We start from the raw sequence: 20,729 nt of genomic DNA on the forward strand, positions 1-20,729 counted from the left end.
CGGAGCGACCAGTGGAATCGAAAATTGCGGCTGCGAATTCCTTCAGCCAGAGCTTAATGGCCTATATGGGTACCGCACCAACCCTTCCTGGTGTTGTGCTTCTTTACTCTTTATCTATAGCGGACTTCCTAGTCTGCTGTACCTGGACCTCCTGGTCCGTGACCTCCTGGTCTGCTATCTCTAATGCTCTTCTTTAAATATGTTTAACAAGGGATGCCTCCCAAGCCACCGTGCCGTCACTTACACGTATGTACCTCACGAGAACTCGATGATTTCCTGTGGTTCCACCCAAAATTTAGAAACTTATATATATGTATACACACTCTTTCACCTCATATACTCTTTACTTTCGTTTCTGCGCAGAAATCCCTTTCATTCAGTATCGCAGGCTAATCCCGAAAGGAGTTACAACTAGAGAAGGATCTATTAGCTTAAAATTTAGGACACTGAGATTGACTTGCGCTATTATCTCGTTGCCTCCATATCGCCTACTAAAACAATACTATTGTGTGATTTGTATTATGTGGGCGTACCCAGACGCTCCGTTGCGTAATATACGCTCCGTGCGTCGGCCCTTGCGTCGCGTACGCTAGTCCCGCCCTTTGTTAGAGACACGTGTACGCAAGCCAGGTATATCCACAGAAATACAACTAACACGTTTATATCAAAGTAAATGATCTTTAACTGTAATCATTTACTGAACACCACACAGAACTTCCTTGTATCTTAGGCAAGCCGTGTGCGTGTTTTACAAATTACTCCTTAACGTATTAATATTACTTTTAACTACCAATAGCAACAAATCTTTCTCAGCACGTTATCAATGATAAATGGCAAGCAGGAAGGTGAGGTGTGGAAATACACAAATAAAAGAAATGCAGGTGTGTGCGTGTGTTGCGTACGCAAAACAGAGATAAACAGTTTTAAAAGACAATAGCGTTTTGTTCTTACCTTCCGGTTCCGGATTCCACCAGCACTCCTACAGCGTAGCGATGCAGACGCTTATCTAGTCAGCACTACTGTATCCCTTACCACCAATACGGATACGAAGGGATACTGCCTTCCCGCCCTTGCTGACAGATAAAGTCTGTGTTCGCTAGTGCGGATATGTGGAGGACGGACGAGCCGCCAATTGATAAAGCTAAATATTTATCTTATAACATTCACTATATGTGGGTAAGAGACTCAGTACGCAATTGGCGTATGGGGTATCGTAAGGGTACGCACTTAGTGTAGCAGACGCTTAGCCGTGGTCGAGACGCACATGCGGCACGCTCGCTCACAGCTTAACGCTTGGTGTTGAGCACGCTATAGGTGGCCGACTACCGTAATGCTACGCTACCAGCGTAGCGGACGCTCGTGACCACGAGGGGAACACGAGCGGCGCAGACACTCACGGGATGACACTCAGTAAAACTTGTATGCAATACAATGAAAGGCTGAGCCTATACTGTAAACCTTGGTTTTGTAATGTGAACACAATGCAATGCTAATTAACCTCTATTGTATGAAAGCCTCTTGAGCGATTGAGACGCTCTGAATACTCTCAGCAATGTAATAAACACACAATACCTTGCTAAGGTTCCAAAACCTTTACTAACAATATCTAGCTATGTAAAAAGGGGAAAACAGTTAACAGTTCATACACTACAGGCTAACATCAATATCTAAACATAATAACTACACATATACAATATACAACAGTTTAACAATAACAGAGAGAGAGAGATAGTATGGCAAATACAAACAGAGAACAAGTTGGTTACAGAGAAAGACTTACACACTGGGAACGATCGCTGCGCAGTCCTGGTACCAGCTCCCTAGTTAGTCAATGATGAAAACCGTTGTGGAGAGAAGACTGAGCTGGCCAGGCTGGCTGTTCTTATATACACTGCGTACAGTACACTACAAAGGGACCTATAATCTCATTGTTCATTGGACACAGGAATGTCTCCTCGCATTATAACAAAAGGTCATAGGTTAGTTTGAACAGGTGGGCTGTGACTATATCGAACTGCTCAGGTGGGAGGGAATCTCAGGATTCCCGCCGCATGGATAATGAACTGCAAATATAGTAAATGTCCAGAAACTACTAATAGGCATAACTATACGCAGGAGCGATTAATCTTTACCTAACCAGCACCGGATTGTTTCTAATAAAATGTTCTTTAGTTAGGTACCAAACACCACTGCTCAAACCCTGTCTGACCCTTCGTATCATGCAAAGAGGAATTCCTCCGTCCAGCGACCAGTTACAATAAACAAACTTTCAGTTATTATTAAGGGGAACATTACCTATAAAACATACTATTTGGATTTACTATGTAACATTTGAGTCGCCCGCTAGACGCACACAAACCCTACCGTAAATGCACATATCACGCGCCAATGCGCACGGCCGTAGAAGCTTCATTACGCAGTTGCGAATATGTGCACGCACGGGAGAGAATGTGCACGTGCAGCGGGCAAGCGCATGGGGTGAATATATGGCAGCGTGTAGCATGATATTTTTCGACTTTGACAGGGGTAATTCCAAGTTGATCACAGCAGGAAATTTTTTAGCAGTTGGGCAAAACCATGTGCACTGCAGGGGGGGCACATATAACATTTGCAGAGAGAGTTAGATTTGGGTGGGTTATTTTGTTTCTGTGCAGGGTAAATACTGGCTGCTTTATTTTTACACTGCAATTTAGATTGCAGATTGAACACACCACACCCAAATCTAACTCTCTCTGCACATGTTATATCTGGCTCCCCTGCAGTGCACATGGTTTTGCCCAATTGCTAACAAAATTCCTGCTGCGATCAACTTGGAATTACCCCCTAAGAGTATACATGGGGCTCGACAATAGTAAATGCGTCTGTTGTGTTGCCAACACATCCCTTTTTGAGGAGCTCTTTAATTTGAATTTAAAAATTGTATTACCATTATGCCGAGACGGAAAGCAAATATAGGTTGTAGTACATGTAAATTCCAAATAGCTCCCGTGTGAAGCTGGGGCGGGTCACTAGCTTAATTATAAAATATTAAAGTCTAAATTTAAGTCTGGAACATACATATTAGTCATAGCTGATAAAACTTTCCAAACCTTCCACATGCCAATTAAAACTATTCTGCATGCGAATACTGGGAAACATGCCAGCATTAGCTGAACCCTGCCCTAATGTGTAGATTTTTTGTTTAAGACAGTGGATGTCCTTTGAACTAAATAGTCTTCAAGGGATGCATTTAGCGGGATGCCAGCAGAAGACCAAACACCGACATCCCGGGTGTGTGTGTGGGGCTTTGGTTTAGGGTTAGGCACTGGAGAGGGGGGTTAGCCATAGCCGCCACCCCCCGAGGATGAGCCCTAGCCGCCACCCACGGCAGGTTAGGGTAGTGGAGTGTGTGTGGGGGGCGATACTTACTCCCTCCGACATCAGGATCTTCAGTGTCGGGATACCATTGTGGGTCATGTGACCGCAGGCATTCCGGCGACCGTGATAACATACAGAACCCGTCTTCAAAGGGTCAGAAGCTTTTTACTAGCATCTAGGAGCCCTTGCATATAATTACCATTCACCTTCTCTAGTGAAACATGGGACCTGTCATTTATCCTGTAAAAGTGATCAATGGTGAACTGATAAGAAGACTGCTAATAGAATGTTTGGACATCCATATATTGTATATGTCCAATTCCGTTCTGACAGGCAGTGTTTAAGTTGTTACAGGTTTGTGGTCGTTGTTACTCAATTTAGTTTGGTATCCGGTCTTTAGGTCGACCTCACTTAGGTTGACAGTCATTAGGGCGACATGACAAAGGTCAACACATTAAAAGGTCAACATGAGTTTTCACATTTTTTTTTTCATTTTTCTTACTTTACTATCCACGTGGACTACGATTGGGAATAGTAACCTTGCCCGATGCATACGAGGGCACACGGTGCATTAATTGGAGTTCCTGGTCACTTTACAAAGAAAACGACACACACACACACACATACACACACACACACACACACAAAAACCCTCATGTTGACCTTTTTCCATGCCGACTTTTTCCGTGTTGACCTCATGACCATGTCATCCTATTTAAGGTGTCGACCTAGTCACTGTCGACCAATATTGGTCTACCTAATGACTGTCAACCTAGTCAGGGTCGACCCAATGATCCACACCCATTTAGTTTATATGGACAATTGGCTGCACAGCACAGGAAGTTTTTGTGGTTAGTGAAATTAAAAAAGGCCGTACCCAGAGAAATCCAGTGATTCTGTCTTGTGATTAAAGAATGTTTTTAGCGTCAATAAACTTTTATTAGTGTTAATGAGCTCTAATCATGGGCATTGACTGATAAGACAGTCATCATTAAGTGGTATAATGCATCCAGTTGTTGTAATTCTAGGATGGATAGTAGCCTACATTGATTCTGATTTTTTTTTACTTCTGTTAGCAGTGTAAGGTTGTGAGGGTAAAACTTCTGAAGAATTATATATTTTGTCGCTGGCAGATGTAATGAGAGATGCTGCTTAAAAGAGGGAGTAACTTATAGGCCCTACACACATACCAATGTGTGCGGCCGATATGAACAATCTCGTTCAGTAATGAATGAGAATTTGTTCATATCTTTCAGTGTGTAGGCACCAACGATGAACGATGCACGGCCCCGCGGTCATTCATCGTTGGTGCCGGCTTGTTTATGCCTGCAAGCCAATATGGACAATATCGTCCATATTAGCATGCAGGGCTATAGCCCCTGTCACACACCCCCTCCCCCCTCGCCGCCGGGTCTTCCAGCGGCCATATCGGCCGTGGGGCACCTTGCCGGCAAATTGGCAAATGTGTAGGGGCCATTAGGCTTTATGACCTTAGGGTCCTGAATCTGATTTGCAGGAAAAGGAAAAGCAGCAAGAAACTTTGCACCTTGGCAAAACCATACTGCACTGTCGGTGGGGCAGATGTAAAGCGTGCAGGGAGATTTAGATCTGAGTGGTGTGTTTTCTAGCATATATATAAATCGCAGTGTAGAAATAAACTTGTCCAACATTTGTAGGCTACATGCAAAAGTGGCCATTACTTACCCTACATACAAAAATAATAAATGTAATTGCACCTCTTGAAATAGTTTGTCTTGATGCAAAGTTGCTAGTTTTTTTTTTTTGCTTTGCTCCCACCTCAGAATCAGTCACTGGGTGTGTAACATATACCTACAAATATCTAGCTGGTTAAACATTAACACTTGTAATAAAGCATCCAAATTGCGACACAAAGCACATATTTTGTTTACATACAACTTTGTGGGAATAAAATTGTTAGTAGGATCGAAGTTCAGTCCCTGAAAGAAAAGGATCAACAACAATTTTGACAGAATCTTTGGACATACAGTACTGTATTAGTATTTCTTTGCTACACTTGTCCATTCTTTGCAGAGAGTTGACATAGAATTCTGTACTTCCATTTCAGCAGGGATTCTCATTCCTTAAGTATTTTAATTCTGGCTTCTGCTGATTAGATTATAGTAGTTGTTTTTGTTTTCTGAATGATCAATTTTACTAGGAAACCCCAGGGGTATTGGATAGTTGCAGGCCTCAATGATGATGGTTGAGATAGATGCTGCCAGCAGACAAATCTGGAAAGATAGTTATTACAGTATTACAGAGAGGGATGTAGTTATGTGACCGGCGGTCAGGAGACCGCAGGTCACGTTACCTTCCACTACATCCCGCTCACTCACTATCCCGACAGTCGGCAAGCCGACCGGCAGAGACTATTCCCACTCGTGGGTGTCCATGACACCCATAGAGTGGGAATAGTACCTGTGGCGACCGCAGCAAGCCCGCTATGCTATCCTGGTGTCAGGATACTGACCGCCGAGATCCCTAATGCCAGCAACGCGTTACGCAACCATGGTGGAGTCAGCTTTATGTTAGTATGTTTTTATATTTATGCTGTATCAGTGAATCTGTCCTGGAGTCTACAATGTTATTCTGTTGGAGGTTAATATACTATAGCCGGCTTCTTAGCCTATGATGTAAGTCTATGATGTAAGGCCCCCAATTGCCTCTACTTCACAGGTGTCACAGATGTCAGCACTACAGGGCTGCCTTACCAATAGATGTTGTCATTTTGCTGTCAAAATAGTACACTCAGCATGCTCCAGGCCTATAATGCCTCTGTAGTGACAGGAAAATGTTGAGTTCCCAAGGGGATCATAGCTGATGGAAACTGGTGACATTTCTTGATTCAGACTGCTATTGGCTTTTTACCTTAGGATCCTGTATTATTGTTCATGCATTGGCCTGTCCCTGGTTATGTTCCATATTCCATTTCCATTATCATCTTGTCCTGTCCCTTGTCTCTGCCTAGTGACGCTAGACTGAGGCCTGTCGTATATAGGTATCCATACATTACCTCCTTTTAGGAGTCCCAAGTGAATATTGGTTCTAACTTCACATTGCCACTAGTAGTTTTTCCAGACGAGCTGGTACAAACATCTATCCACAATGTGAGGCTACTGTACTTCATTTGTTGGTGCAAGCTCTGAGGCTGCCCTCTACACTGAAAGGAGGCATTCCCCTTCCTTAGTATTCTTGTATTCTGAAACTGGAACTGAATGTACTCTGACTAGAAGTGTTGAGCTTGGCTGTTACATCATTGTCTGTGACTTTTTTGTACTCACTACAAGGAAGTACTTTATTATTCTTGCTTTGGCAGTAGTCCATCTTTGATAAACAGGAAAAAAAAAATTATGTGGGGGAGATAATAAGAATTTACTTACCGATAATTCTATTTCTCGTAGTCCGTAGTGGATGCTGGGGACTCCGTCAGGACCATGGGGTTTAGCGGTTCCGCAGGAGACAGGGCACAATAATAAAAGCTTTAGGATCAGGTGGTGTGCACTGGCTCCTCCCCCTATGACCCTCCTCCAAGCCTCAGTTAGGATACTGTGCCCGGACGAGCGTGCATAATAAGGAAGGATATTGAATCCCGGGTAAGACTCATACCAGCCACACCAATCACACCGTACAACCTGTGATCTGAACCCAGTTAACAGTATGATAACAACGAAGGAGCCTCTGTAAAGATGGCTCACAACAAGAATAACCCGATTTTTGTAACAATAACTATGTACAAGTATTGCAGACAATCCGCACTTGGGATGGGCGCCCAGCATCCACTACGGACTACGAGAAATAGAATTATCGGTAAGTAAATTCTTATTTTCTCTAACGTCCTAAGTGGATGCTGGGGACTCCGTCAGGACCATGGGGATTATACCAAAGCTCCCAAACGGGCGGGAGAGTGCGGATGACTCTGCAGCACCGAATGAGAGAACTCCAGGTCCTCCTCAGTCAGGGTGTGCCCCTGACCAAGTAGCAGCTCGGCAAAGTTGTAAAGCCGAGACCCCTCGGGCAGCCGCCCAAGATGAGCCCACTTCCTTGTGGAATGGGCTTTTACTGATTTTGGCTGTGGCAAGCCTGCCACAGAATGTGCAAGCTGAATTGTACTACAAATCCAGCGAGCAATCGTCTGCTTAGAAGCAGGAACACCCATCTTGTTGGGTGCATACAGGCTAAACAGCGAGTCAGATTTTCTGACTCCAGTCGTCCTGGAAACATATATTTTCAGGGCCCTGACAACGTCAAGTAACTTGGAGTCCTCCAAGTCCCTAGTAGCCGCAGGTACCACAATAGGTTGGTTCATGTGAAAAACAGAAAACACCTTAAGGAGAAATTGAGGACGAGTCCTCAATTCTGCCCTGTCAGAATGAAAAATTAAGTAAGGGCTTTTATATGATAAAGCCGCCCATTCTGACACACGCCTGGCTGAAGCCAGGGCTAATAGAATCTTCACCTTCCATGTGAAATATTTTAATTCCACAGTGGTGAGTGGATCAAACCAATGTGACTTTAGGAAACTCAAAACAACATTGAGATCCCAAGGTGCCACTGGGGGCACAAAAGGAGGCTGTATATGCAGTACCCCTTTTACAAACGTCTGAACTTCAGGCACTGAAGCCAGTTCTTTCTGGAAGAAATTTGACAGGGTCGAAATTTGAACCTTAATGGACCCTAATTTTAGGCCCATAGACAGTCCTGTTTTCAGGAAATGTAGGAAACGACCCAGTTGGAATTCCTCTGTAGGGACCTTCTTGGCCTCACACCACGCAACATATTTTCGCCAAATGCGGTGAAAATGTTTTGCGGTTACATCCTTCCTGGCTTCGACCAGGGTAGGGATGACTTCATCTGGAATGCCCTTTCAGGATCCGGCGTTCAACTGCCATGCCGTCAAACGCAGCCGCGGTAAGTCTTGGAACAGACAAGGCCCCTGCTGGAGCAGGTCCTTTCTTAAAGGTAGAGGCCACGGTTCTTCCGTGAGCATCTCTTGAAGTTCCGGGTACCAAGTCCTTCTTGACCCATCCGGAACCACGAGTATCGTTCTTACTCATCTCCTTCTTATGATTCTCAGTACTTTTGGTATGAGATGCATAGGAGGGAACACATACCCTGACTGGTACACCCACAGTGTTACCAGAGCGTCCACCGCTATTGCCTGAGGGTCCCTTGACCTGGCGCAATATTTGTCTAGTTTTTTGTTCAGGCGGGACGCCATCATGTCCACCTTTGGTTTTTCCCAACGGTTTACAATCATGTGGAAGACTTCCCGCTGAAGTCCCCACTCTCCCGGGTGGAGGTTATGCCTGCTGAGGAAGTTTGCTTCCCAGTTTTCCACTCCCGGAATTAACACTGCTGAGAGTGTTATCACATGATTTTTCGCCCAGCGAAGAATCCTTGCAGTTTCTGCCATTTCCCTCCTGCTTCATGTGCCGCCCTGTCTGTTTACGTGGGCGACTGCCGTGATGTTGTCCCACTGGATCAATACCGGCTGACCTTGAAGCAGAGGTCTTGCTAAGCTTAGAGCCTTGTAAATTGCCCTTAGCTCCAGTATATTTATGTGGAGAGAAGTCTCCAGACTTGATCACACTCCCTGGAAATTTTTTCCTTGTGTGACTGCTCCCCAGCCACTCAGGCTGGCATCCGTGGTCACCAGGACCCAGTCCTGAATGTCGAATCTGCGGCCCTTTCATAGATGAGCACTCTGCAGCCACCGCAGAAGAAAACACCCTTGTCCTTGGAGACAGGGTTATCCGCTGATGCATCTGAAGATGCGATCCGGACCATTTTCCCAGCAGATTCCACTGAAAGGTTCTTGCGTGAAATCTACCGAATGGGATCGCTTTGTAAGAAACCACCCTTTTTCACAGGACCCTTGTGCAATGATGCACTGATACTTTTCCTGGTTTTAGGAGGTTCCTGACTAGCTCGGATAACTCCCTGGTCTTCTTCTCCGGGAGAAAACATCCTTTTCTGGACTGTGTCCAGAATCATTCCTAGGAACATTAGACGTGTCGTCGGAAAAAGCTGCGATTTTGGAATATTTAGAATCCACTCGTGCTGTCGTAGAACTACTTGAGATAGTGCTACTCCGACCGCCAACTGTTCTCTGGACCTTGCACTTATCAGGAAAGCGTCCATATTTCTTTTAGGAAGAATCATCATTTCGGCCATTACCATGGTAAAGACCCGGGGTGCCGTGGACAATCCAAACGGCAGCGTCTGAACTGATAGTGACAGTTCTGTACCACGAACCTGAGATACCCTTGGTGAGAAGGGCAAAATTTTGGACATGTAGGTAAGCGTCCCTGATATCCAGTGACACCATATCGTCCTGGTTCGCTATCACTGCTCTGAGTGACTCCATCTTGATTTGAACCCTTGTATGTAATTGTTCAAATCTTTTAGATCTCACCGAGCCGTTTGGCTTCAGTACCACAATATAGTGTGGAATAATACCCCTTCCCTTGTTGTAGGAGGGGTACTTTGATTATCACCTGCTGGGAATACAGCCTGTGAATTTTTTTCCAATACTGCCTCCCTGTCGGAGGGAGACGTTGGTAAAGCAGACTTCAGGAACTTGTGAGGGGAAGACGTCTCGAATTTCCAATGTACACCTGGGATACTACGTGTAGGATCCAGGAGTCCACTTGCGAGTGAGCCCACTGCGTGCTGAAACTCTTGAGATGACCCCCCACCGCACCTGAGTCCGCTTGTATGGCCCCAGCGTCATGCTGCGGACTTGGCAGAAGCTGTGGAGGACTTCTGTTCCTGGGAATGGGCTGCCTGCTGCAGTCTTCTTCCCTTTCCTCTAACCCTGGGCAGATATGACTGGCCTTTTGCCCGCCTGCCTTTATGGGTACGAAAGGACTGAGACTGAAAAGACTGTGTCCTTTTCTGCTGAGATGTGACTTGGGGTAACAAAAGTGGATTTTCCAGCTGTTGCCATGGCCACCAGGTCCGATGGACCGCCCCTTTATACGGCAATACTTCCATGTGCCGTCTGGAATCTGCATCACCTGACCACTGTCGTGTCTATAAACATCGTCTGGCAGATATGGACATCACATCTACTCTTGATGCCAGAATGCAAATATCCCTCTGCGCATCTCGCATATATAGAAATGCATCCTTAAAATGCTCTATAGTCAATAAAATATTGTTCCTGTCAAGGGTATCAATATTTTCAGTCAGGAAATCCGACCAAGCCCCCCCAGCGCTGCACATCCAGGCTGAGGCGATTGCTAGTCGTAGTATAACACCAGTATGTGTGTATATACTTTTTAGGATATTTTTCAGCTTCCTATCAGCTGGCTCTTTGAGGGCGGCCGTATCTGGAGACGGTAACGCCACTTGTTTTTATAAGCGTGTGAGCGCCTTATCCACCCTAAGGTGTGTTTCCCAACTCGCCCTCACTTCTGGCGGGAAAGGGTATACCTCCAATAATTTTCTATCGGAGGAAACCCACGTATCATCACACACTTTAATTTATCTGATTCAGGAAAAACTACAAGTAGATTATTCCCACCCTACATAATACCCTTATTTGTGGTACTTGTAGTATCAGAAATATGTAACACCTCCTTCATTGCCCTTAACATGTAACGTGTGGCCCTAAAGGAAAATACGTTTGTTTCTTCACCGTCGACACTGAAGTCAGTGTCCATGTCTGTGTCTGTGTCGACCAACTGAGGTAAATGGGCGTTTTTACAAGCCCCTGACGGTGTCTGAGACGCCTGGACAGGTACTAATTTGTTTGCCGGCCGTCTCATGTCGTCAACCGACCTTGCATCGTGTTGACATTATCACGTAATTCCTAAATAAGCCATCCATTCCGGTGTCGACTCCCTAGAGAGTGACATCACCAATACAGGCAATTTGCTCCGCCTCCTCACCAACATCGTCCTCCTACATGTCGACACACACGTACCGACACACAGCACACACACAGGGAATGCTCTGATAGAGGACAGGACCCCACTAGCCCTTTGGGGAGACAGAGGGAGAGTTTGCCAGCACACACCAAAAACGCTATAATTATACAGGGACAACCCCTTATACAAGTGTTTTCCCTTATAGCATTTTCACATATGTAATCATATCGCCAAATAAGTGCCCCCCCTCTCTGTTTTAACCCTGTTTCTGTAGTGCAGTGCAGGGGAGAGCCTGGGAGCCTTCCTCACAGCAGAGCTGAGCAGGAAAATGGCGCCGTGTGCTGAGGAGAATAGGCCCCGCCCCCTAAAACGGCGGGCTCTTCTCCCGGAGTTTGTGAGATCTGGCAGGGGTTAAATACATCCATATAGCCTCAAGGGCTATATGTGATGTATTTTAGCCATAAAAAAGGTATAATACATTGCTGCCCAGGGCGCCCCCCCCAGCGCCCTGCACCCTCAGTGACCGCTGGTATGAAGTGTGCTGACAACAATGGCGCACAGCTGCAGTGCTGTGCGCTACCTTATGAAGACTGAAAGTCTTCTGCCGCCTGTTTCTGGACCTCTGGACCTCTTCAACTTCGGCATCTGCAAGGGGGGTCGGCGGCACGGCTCCGGGACGAACCCCAGGGTGAGACCTGTGTTCCGACTCCCTCTGGAGCTAATGGTGTCCAGTAGCCTAAGAAGCAAATCCATCCTGCACGCAGGTGAGTTTACTTCTCTCCCCTAAGTCCCTCGTAGCAGTGAGCCTGTTGCCAGCAGGACTCACTGAAAATAAAAAACCTAACTTAAACTTTTATTCTAAGCAGCTCAGGAGAGCCACCTAGATTGCACCCTTCTCGGCCGGGCACAAAAATCTAACTGAGGCTTGGAGGAGGGTCATAGGGGGAGGAGCCAGTGCACACCACCTGATCCTAAAGCTTTTATTATTGTGCCCTGTCTCCTGCGGAACCGCTAAACCCCATGGTCCTGACGGAGTCCCCAGCATCCACTTAGGATGTTAGAGAAATGGTTTATCTCAAATTTTTCCCTATTTATTTTTTGTTCTTCTTACGAAAGTAATTGTGTCGTGTGGCACTTCCAAATTTTCTCTGACCACCTGCACTCTGTTTTAAGGTAAATGTGGAGGATGAGCCTCACTCATAAAAATAAAACTCTTCAGGGATGAGTCACCTGCTGTCCTATACAGTCATTTAAAAACATATAATTAAATTAATTGTAAGGCATTGTAATGGTGCTGTAAAATTAGAAACATAGTTTAATCACTTTGTGGTACAGTATTTCATATATAAAAGGGAAACATTATTCTGGAAAACTATGTATAATTATGAAAGCAAGAATTATTTATTTTGTGGCAGACAAAACTGAGTAATTCATATTAGGTTTGTTAGAATCACTTTCAGATGTCTTCACTTAAAGCAAGCTGTCTTTCTCCATTACGCTTACTGATACATAAATGCCCCAGGTTTTCAACTCCAGATTATAAAATACTAAATCATCCTGTATCCTCACCAATGTGTAGACTTAGGAACTCAGGGTTCAGCACCTGGATCAGCAGGAAATATTGTCAGGACTTAATTGATGCCTAATTTCAGTGAAGGGGAGAGCATTGTAGTTGCTCCTAGACCCTATAAGTACAATGTACAAGGAAGCTGGCAGACATTGCTAGGTGATGGCTGTGATTTTGCCCTTCCACGTTATCAGCCACATCAACCTATTGCAAATTTAAAACAATCCCTTTCTTTTAATTAAACATTTCTATGTAAATGTTTGGCTCAATTTAGTCTCATTTCTTGTTTAAATTAGCCAAGGTAAGGAGACATCAGGATTGTTTTATTACCTGTGTCTCTTTTGTGTATTTATTTTTTCAAACGCGTTTTTATTGTAAAACTTTGATGTTCTAATGTTGCAAAAGAAAACAATTGCAAAGATGATTAGACATTTGTAAATCATATAATATAAGTGTACATTTTTGTCAAGAGCATGAAAGAAGGCACAAATATGTAACAATGAAACTGGTACAATATTGGATAAGTAGCAATAGGAACCATGTCGTACCAAAGTAAGGCTGGGTACATACTTAACGATAGGCAGCCGATAGATCGTCCGATCCGGTGAATTTGACGATATATATCATTTACCTCGTCCAGTGAGTATGCACTATATCATTAACGATGCGCGATCCTGCTGGTCGTTAACGATGTCCAATATCTTTAGTTCAAGCCTTGAAATCTGAAGATATTGGACAAGACTACATGCACCTGGACATGGGTGGATGTCGACACTGACGATATCGGTAATGATAACGTTCACTGTGTATGCCCGATATCGTTTGCCCTGACGATGTCGCATCCTTATGCGCATCATCAAGTGTGTACCCAGCCCGAGTGTTCTCACAAAAAGGAAAACATGGAGGGAGAAAAGGGAAGGGGGGGGGGGGGGGGGGTTGGCAGTCAAGAGAGTGCAGGCCATGTATGGTAGTGTAGCGTAATAATGACTACAACATAGGGGAAAAAATTATCAGACTGTGCCTAGAAACGTTCTTTTTCACAAAAATGTGACTGAAGACTACATAATGTCCCCCGTAAAAGCAAAGAATGAAACTTGCTCAAAAGAAGACTTTTTGCAGAAAAAAAGGCTCTGTATCCACCCACAAAGAGTACACCACTATGAATGCCCCTTTGTCCTTTTAAATATTCTTGACATGCAAAAAAGAAATCTATACTTTTTCAGGTTGATGTCATTTCTGTTACCCATACTCATCATGGAGGTGCCTCTGATTTTTTTTTAACCCTTGTGGTCACCACCACCTTGGACCACAAATTCACGAGCTAATCTGTAAAGTCAGTCAAAAGCTAAATATCACGAATAAATGGCATTTGTGCAGCTGATTTATGGGTAGGTATGTAACAGTGCAGCATTGTTTCATTAAAAATGATGTATATTCATAAAATGGCATTTACTGTATAGATAACGGCTCTTAGATACACATACGCATGCTTGTTTGCTTAATATTGTTTTCCACATTGTTCCTTGCATGAAAACAGATTACAGCGTCTTTGGGAAGCAGAGCTGCAGAAACGTGGGAAGAGGAAAGCTTCTCTGAGAATGGTGATATGGCGTTTCTGTCGGACAAGATCCCTGCTGGCTTTATTGTCTGTGATTATCACCATGGTAGCAAACTTTATTGGCCCTGTGAGTTTTATAGGTCTGTCTATACATTTGTTATGGCATTCAGTGCTACTGTGTATTCCGGAGGTAGGCAGTCTTCCTCACTGACCTAAGCTGAGGGGAATTTACTAAGGTCTACTGGCAAATGTCTGTGAATATTGTAGTGGCTAAAAATACTAAATTGGAGATTGTAGACCCATTTGGTCACAAATCATTGAAGGCATGGGCCTAAAATGACAAATCTCAGACAACTTGTATCAACATATGTTTGAAAATCCAATCTGTCAGTCATTGGCTGACTGCATGAACAGTGTTCCATATAATCCAGTTTTTTCACCTAAATGCTGAATATCCAAACCTGTCAAACACGTTCAGCCATATAAGTGGCTGAATCGAGTATGGACCTGATAAAAGTGACCAGATCTGTACTTTTAGAACATTTTAAGGCTTGTAATGTAAATTGTGTAACTTATAAAGTTGTTATGATCTGTTTTCCTTCTACTATGAATTGTGGGAAAACAGACTACAGGATTTTGACAATGTAATAATAATAATAATAATAATAATAATAATATATAGGGATGCTCATGCTTCCAATTGAGAAGTTACACAAGGCTTTCATATAAAATCCTAATTTTCTTTATTTCTATATCATATTAAAGGTAATTTATCTCTTCATAAGAAAGAGCAGTAAATACATTATAGTAATAATGAAATGCACCTGTGGTGACCTTTTACCAGAATGAGGCTAATCTTTGGGTGTAGGTGATATTAATGACAGTAAATACATGTAAAATCAGTCTGAAACTGAAATAAATATGCTACAGATTAGTTTAATTTATAACTAATCTAGTGGCAGATTAAAACTGTCAAGAACCTAGGTGATATTCAAGGAATGAGTCCGTACTTTAACAAACCCTTGATCGTTAGCCAAAGACATCATTATTTAATATACCCTGGTAACTACTTTTGATTTACAGCCTTTACTAGGACAGACTTGGCAAACACTTAAGACTTTAAGGATATCCTATTAGCCGTGGCTAATTACCTCGCTTTGGGCTATCCAGTTAGCCTCAATGCTGGCACTTATCAGGGATTTTTTGATCTGCATTAAGAAGCCTTTTTTTCCACAACTGCGGCCGCAAAAACACATAGGTCAGCAACATTTTTGGTGATCCTATTTTTTTCGGCCGGAAAAAAAACATTGTTTGGAGAGAAAAAAACTTTTGTGGATTGGATAGCCTGAAATTTTTTTTTCTCAATTAAAAAAGAAAAAATATATATCCAAAAATGTTGTGGCTAATTGGATTCCCCCCTAAATATATCGGCAGCTTAGTGTTCTGAATAACAAGACTATAACAGCAAACTCTTATTAATGATTGTCTACTTCAAGGGTTCTCAAACTGTGTGCCGTGGCACCCTGGGGTGCCGCGGGACACTTGCAGGGGTGCCTCAGGTTGGTGGTCCAGGACCAATTCAAACTTTTTATTGTCATTGTAATAGGCAAAACTAGAACTTGTGGTTGCCAGTTATAAAATATGTGGACAAATAGTAGTGAATCCTGTCCCTCACCACATTTTTTAACCTAAGAATGACATATAAACATAATTTACTTAATTTAATATTTTTTTTTGTAAATTTCTCAATAACAAACTTTTGGCCTGGGGGGTGCAAGAAAAATAATTCTGATGCTCTAGGGCTAGTTCATATTTGTCACCCTGATTTTCAGTGGGAAATATCTAGGCCCCCTTAAAGTCAATGCCCACAAATGACAATTCCAAATTTCCTAATTATAATCTGATATTTAGATTTGTGAAGGGTTTTAATGCAAGAAGGAGTCAATTTGGTAAATAGAAAAGCTGAAATGATGTACTGAAGAGTCCCCTCAAGAACTGGTGCTTAAGGCTATAACAAATTAGAGAAATAAACTTTGTATTAGCTCCCTCATCCATAGACACATGTAACAATTAACACTGATTGCTCTGATCTATCATTTGTCATGCCCAACCTGAAAGAGATAAATGATGAAAAATACAGGACTGGTGTCAAGTTAAAAAAAAAATTATTACCGACGTTCTCTGTAGCAGGCCAGTAAGCCAGAATAGCATCTGCTCTGAACAGATATCAGACGGGGACTAGTTATTGTAACTTTTTCAGTTTGGGAAGCTTCCAAGTCAATCTGCCTATGATAGAGCAGATTGAGCCACAAGTGTGATAAACAATAGCATATGATATATTATTACGCATGCAGTTGAAAACTATATTTAAAGGGTAAATATAACATACAGTGGGACATTATGGATAGGCAAATGGATTAAGAAGGTGTAATGATTGTTAGTTGATGTCAAAATTAAAATACAAATAGTGTTAAGTATTTTGCAATGGTTTCCTTTGCTAGATAAGTCATATGTTCTGTTTCTCTATAGGCAGTCTTCATCCGTGCACTGCTGGAGTACTCAGAGGCCGTGGAATCTAATCTCCTTTATGGGCTGCTGCTCGCATTTGGCATATTTGCAGCAGAGCTGGTCAGGTCTTGGTCTTTTGCACTAAGCTGGGCAATGAACTACAGAACAGGAATTCGGCTGAAGGGGGCAGTTTTGGGCCTGGCTTTCAAGAAGATCCTGAAACTCAAAGAATCAAAGGATATTACAACTGGAGAGGTAAAGTTCACTATAATGTGCCAGTTAGAGACTCTCTAATATACTCTTGGTGTTTAGGTTTTTATTTGGAATTCTGAAATGATCTGTGGTATATTGGTATGCAAAGTATATGATATAACACATTAGAGACGATTCAGATGTGGCCACATCTGTTGGACGTAGCCACGCCTGCATCTTTATGCTAATGTCGCCCACTGGCTGTAGCGCTACTTCATCTTGGCGTGTATTTAGACTCATCATTGGCGCATCATCAATCACACATTGAAACCTGCACAATTCCTAAGGCAGGTGCAGTATTGCCTCCAATGTTAGCGGTTCTTTAGACACATTTGCTATCAGCAACATGCCCGCGTCTGGGTAGCCACCCCCATGTTACCTCGCAGGATGCCCGCTGAAAGTCACTCTCTCTGCATCTCCGAGCAGTAACCATAGAGATGCTTGTGCATTGCCACTTGGATGCATGTGCAGACTTAGGGCCTAATTCAGTGAGAATGCAAATTTTGCAATAGTTTCACTTGCATGCTGGGGGCCGCCCATAGCAGGGTAGGGCCGCCCAGCATGCTGTCCGCCACCCACCCACTGCGATCACGCTGAAATTGTGGCGCAATCGCAATTTCAGTGTGATCACAGAAATTTTGGAAGTCTCCTGCGAGAGCAGGAGGCCCACCGCCATTTTTAAGATCGAAGCTGCTGCGCACCCCAAAAATGCTGACGACCTGCTCCCCGTTCACGCTGACACGCCCACATTTCCCCGCCAACACGCCCCCCCCCCCCCTCCTCTCGCCCGTGAGCGCCTCTGCCAGTCAATCAGACAGAGACGTTCGTAATTACTGTGGGTCGAGACCAGTGCCTGTGGGGCGAACACAAAAATTATGGTTGGATTGCCAATTGCGATCCAGCCTGAATTAGACCCTTAATACTTCGGCTGCCTGCTTCCGACATCGCCACTGCATCCACCTCTGAATTAGACCCATTGGGAGCTCTTTAAGGTATAGCCTTTCTTCATGACTCTTACTCTTACCTGACAAAATGCTAGTAAAAGCAATCAAGACTAGTATTAGAACCCCCCCCCCCCCCCCCCCATTATACCCAGTCACTCCTGTTTCATAGGGGGAATTTCCTCCTCTAATGACCACCAAAAATGATCACACAAAATGTAACTAAAATGTGCAAAGGTTTGGACTTGTATTCACTGTGCCACAGTGCAAGTAGACATAGGGGGGTGTATTCAATACCTGTCGGAAACTGCCGTCTTGTCAGAAAGACAGCAGTTTTCCGACAGGTTTAGGTCGGAAGGGTTCCAACCTATTCAATGCCGGCTGATTTTTTTCTAACAAGTCTGGAATTCCTGACTTGTCGGAAACCACGTGGATTGTCGTAATACACATTGGCTGTCAGGAGCGCGCCAAACCCGACAGGTTTTAGCCCCGTTTCCAACAATGTCAATCCGACTTTAAAGAAAGTCGGATTGCCATTGTCGGGAATGGGCCAAACCTGTCGGGTTTGGCCCGCCATTGAATATACTGACCTGTCAAATCCTTTCCCCATAGTGAACCTTTCTTTTAGCATACCTTGATTTTGCTGTGTTTCTGTATATCCAGCATGACTAAGGAACTGTGACATGATTACCTGAGTTAATGTACTTATGTGTGTGTTTTACAGCTTGTGAACATGTGTTCCAGTGATGGTCAACGGCTGTATGAAGCAGCCTCAATAGGCTGTATGCTAGCTGCTGGTCCTTTCATTGCTCTCTTGGGAATGCTGTACACAGTGTTCTACCTAGGACCTACAGCACTGATAGGTTCTGCTGCATTCATTGTGTTTTATTCACTCATGGTAAGAGGGTTTGCTTATGGGCCAGATAAATATATAACATTTCAGTTAACAAGTATAATTCATTTGGTAGTCCTATTGTTATCTTGTGAGGTACTTGATAAGAGATGTAGACGTTGAGCAGTACAGGTTGAGTCACCCATATCCACAACGCTTGGGACCAGAAGTATTGTGGATTTTTCCTTATTTTGGGATGCTTACATACCATAATGAGATATCTTGGGGATGTGACCAAAGCCTAAACACAGAATGAATTTATGTTTCATATAGACCTTACACACACAGCCTGAAGGTCATTTTATATAATATCTTTAATAATGTGTGCAATAAACAAAGTTTGTGTACACTGAACCATCAGAAAGAAAAGGTTTCATTATCTAAGTCGTGCTCAAAAAATGTTGGATTGCGGAATATTTTGAATGTCGTATTTTCGGATAAGGGAAATTCAACCTGTATAAAATAATGTAATTACAATGTATCTGTGGTATGACTTTTTGTTTACCTGCAGATGCTGGCATCAAAACTTACATCATACTTTAGAAAAAAGTGCATAGTATTCACAGACCGAAGAGTGCGGATTATGAATGAAATCCTAACCAGTATTCGGTTTATTAAGATGTATGTGTGGGAGAAAGCTTTCATACACAATATTCAAGGTTGGTATCAGATTGGTATGTATTGCAGATTTGTAATGGGGCATAGTTATCACAATCCGCATCTCAGATGCGGATAGGATGTGATAAATTAGCCCCAATCCACAATACGATAATTGAATGCATTGCATGGATGTTTAGTATCAATTATCGTATACAGGGACAGAGCTTGCCTTCTCTCCCTGCAAATTAGTTTTTCGCAATTCTTAGCGTTATCGTTATGAAAAATACCCTGAGATTGTACCGCGCATGTGCCGCTGGGTATGGAGGGTACTTGTGGCGATGCCCCCCACCTCTGTTTATACTTACCAGCCCAGTGATTCTCTCCTCCGGTCAGCTCTTCGCCGGGCTCCTGCTCTTTGACCCTGAGCAGCTGTGCTGTAAACTGGCATCTCATATGCTGTAAAGGGAGATGCCAGTTTATGGCAAAGCTGACCGGGGCCACAGAGCAGAAGTCTGGTGACCAGCTAACCGGAGGAGAGACTCTTCGATCACTGGACCCCTGGCTGCAGGTATGTTTTTTTTTTTTTCAGTAATCAGTTTGTGCTCTATTTAGGCCACAAAGCTGATCACAGGGGACAGCTCCGAGCTCTGCTCTGTCTGTCAGAGCAGAGCAGGAGCCAGTTAACAGGGGCAGAACCCTGCTTAATGCTATCTACAAGACTGGGAAATGTGATCTGTTTAAAAAAAAAAAATGTGAACTACAGTAAGAGGCTTGGAGTAGTCTTTCACAAAAAAAACTGCTCCTAAAGCCCTTTAATACATTACTAAATGAATTATTTAATATGATACTAAAATAGTGTGAAAAGGGTGTTTCATATCATTTTAGTAAAAATAATTTTGATAAATATGCCTGTGTATCTTCTGTTTATTCCTTTGTGGCCTGAGTGTACGTTATACCAAGTACACGACTACACCATATTTCTCTGTGTTGGTCATACAAACAATAATTGTTTACCTTGATTATGTAACTATGGGCATTTCATATGTTTTCATTGAACGTAGACAACACACGGAAAAAAATCTGCTAGAATTAGGGACCATAAACCAGACTAAAGTTTTTTATTTTTCATATTTATGTCAACACTGAATACATGCAACCT

At 43.3% G+C, this 20,729-nt stretch overlaps 1 protein-coding gene across 1 annotated transcript in view; it reads left to right on the top strand.

The window, feature by feature from the left end:
* Nucleotides 1-20,729, top strand: part of LOC135022950 (ATP-binding cassette sub-family C member 5-like) — a 220,705-nt gene that overhangs the window by 63,110 nt on the left and 136,866 nt on the right. The window contains exons 3-6 of the mRNA XM_063953356.1: nucleotides 14,357-14,504; nucleotides 16,907-17,140; nucleotides 18,803-18,976; nucleotides 19,482-19,629. Coding sequence (XP_063809426.1) covers nucleotides 14,357-14,504; nucleotides 16,907-17,140; nucleotides 18,803-18,976; nucleotides 19,482-19,629 — 704 coding nt within the window. The remainder of the gene's footprint in view (nucleotides 1-14,356; nucleotides 14,505-16,906; nucleotides 17,141-18,802; nucleotides 18,977-19,481; nucleotides 19,630-20,729) is intronic.

The sequence above is a fragment of the Pseudophryne corroboree genome, chromosome 2, assembly GCF_028390025.1.
Source record: "Pseudophryne corroboree isolate aPseCor3 chromosome 2, aPseCor3.hap2, whole genome shotgun sequence".
NCBI classification, from domain to species: Eukaryota; Metazoa; Chordata; class Amphibia; order Anura; family Myobatrachidae; genus Pseudophryne; species Pseudophryne corroboree.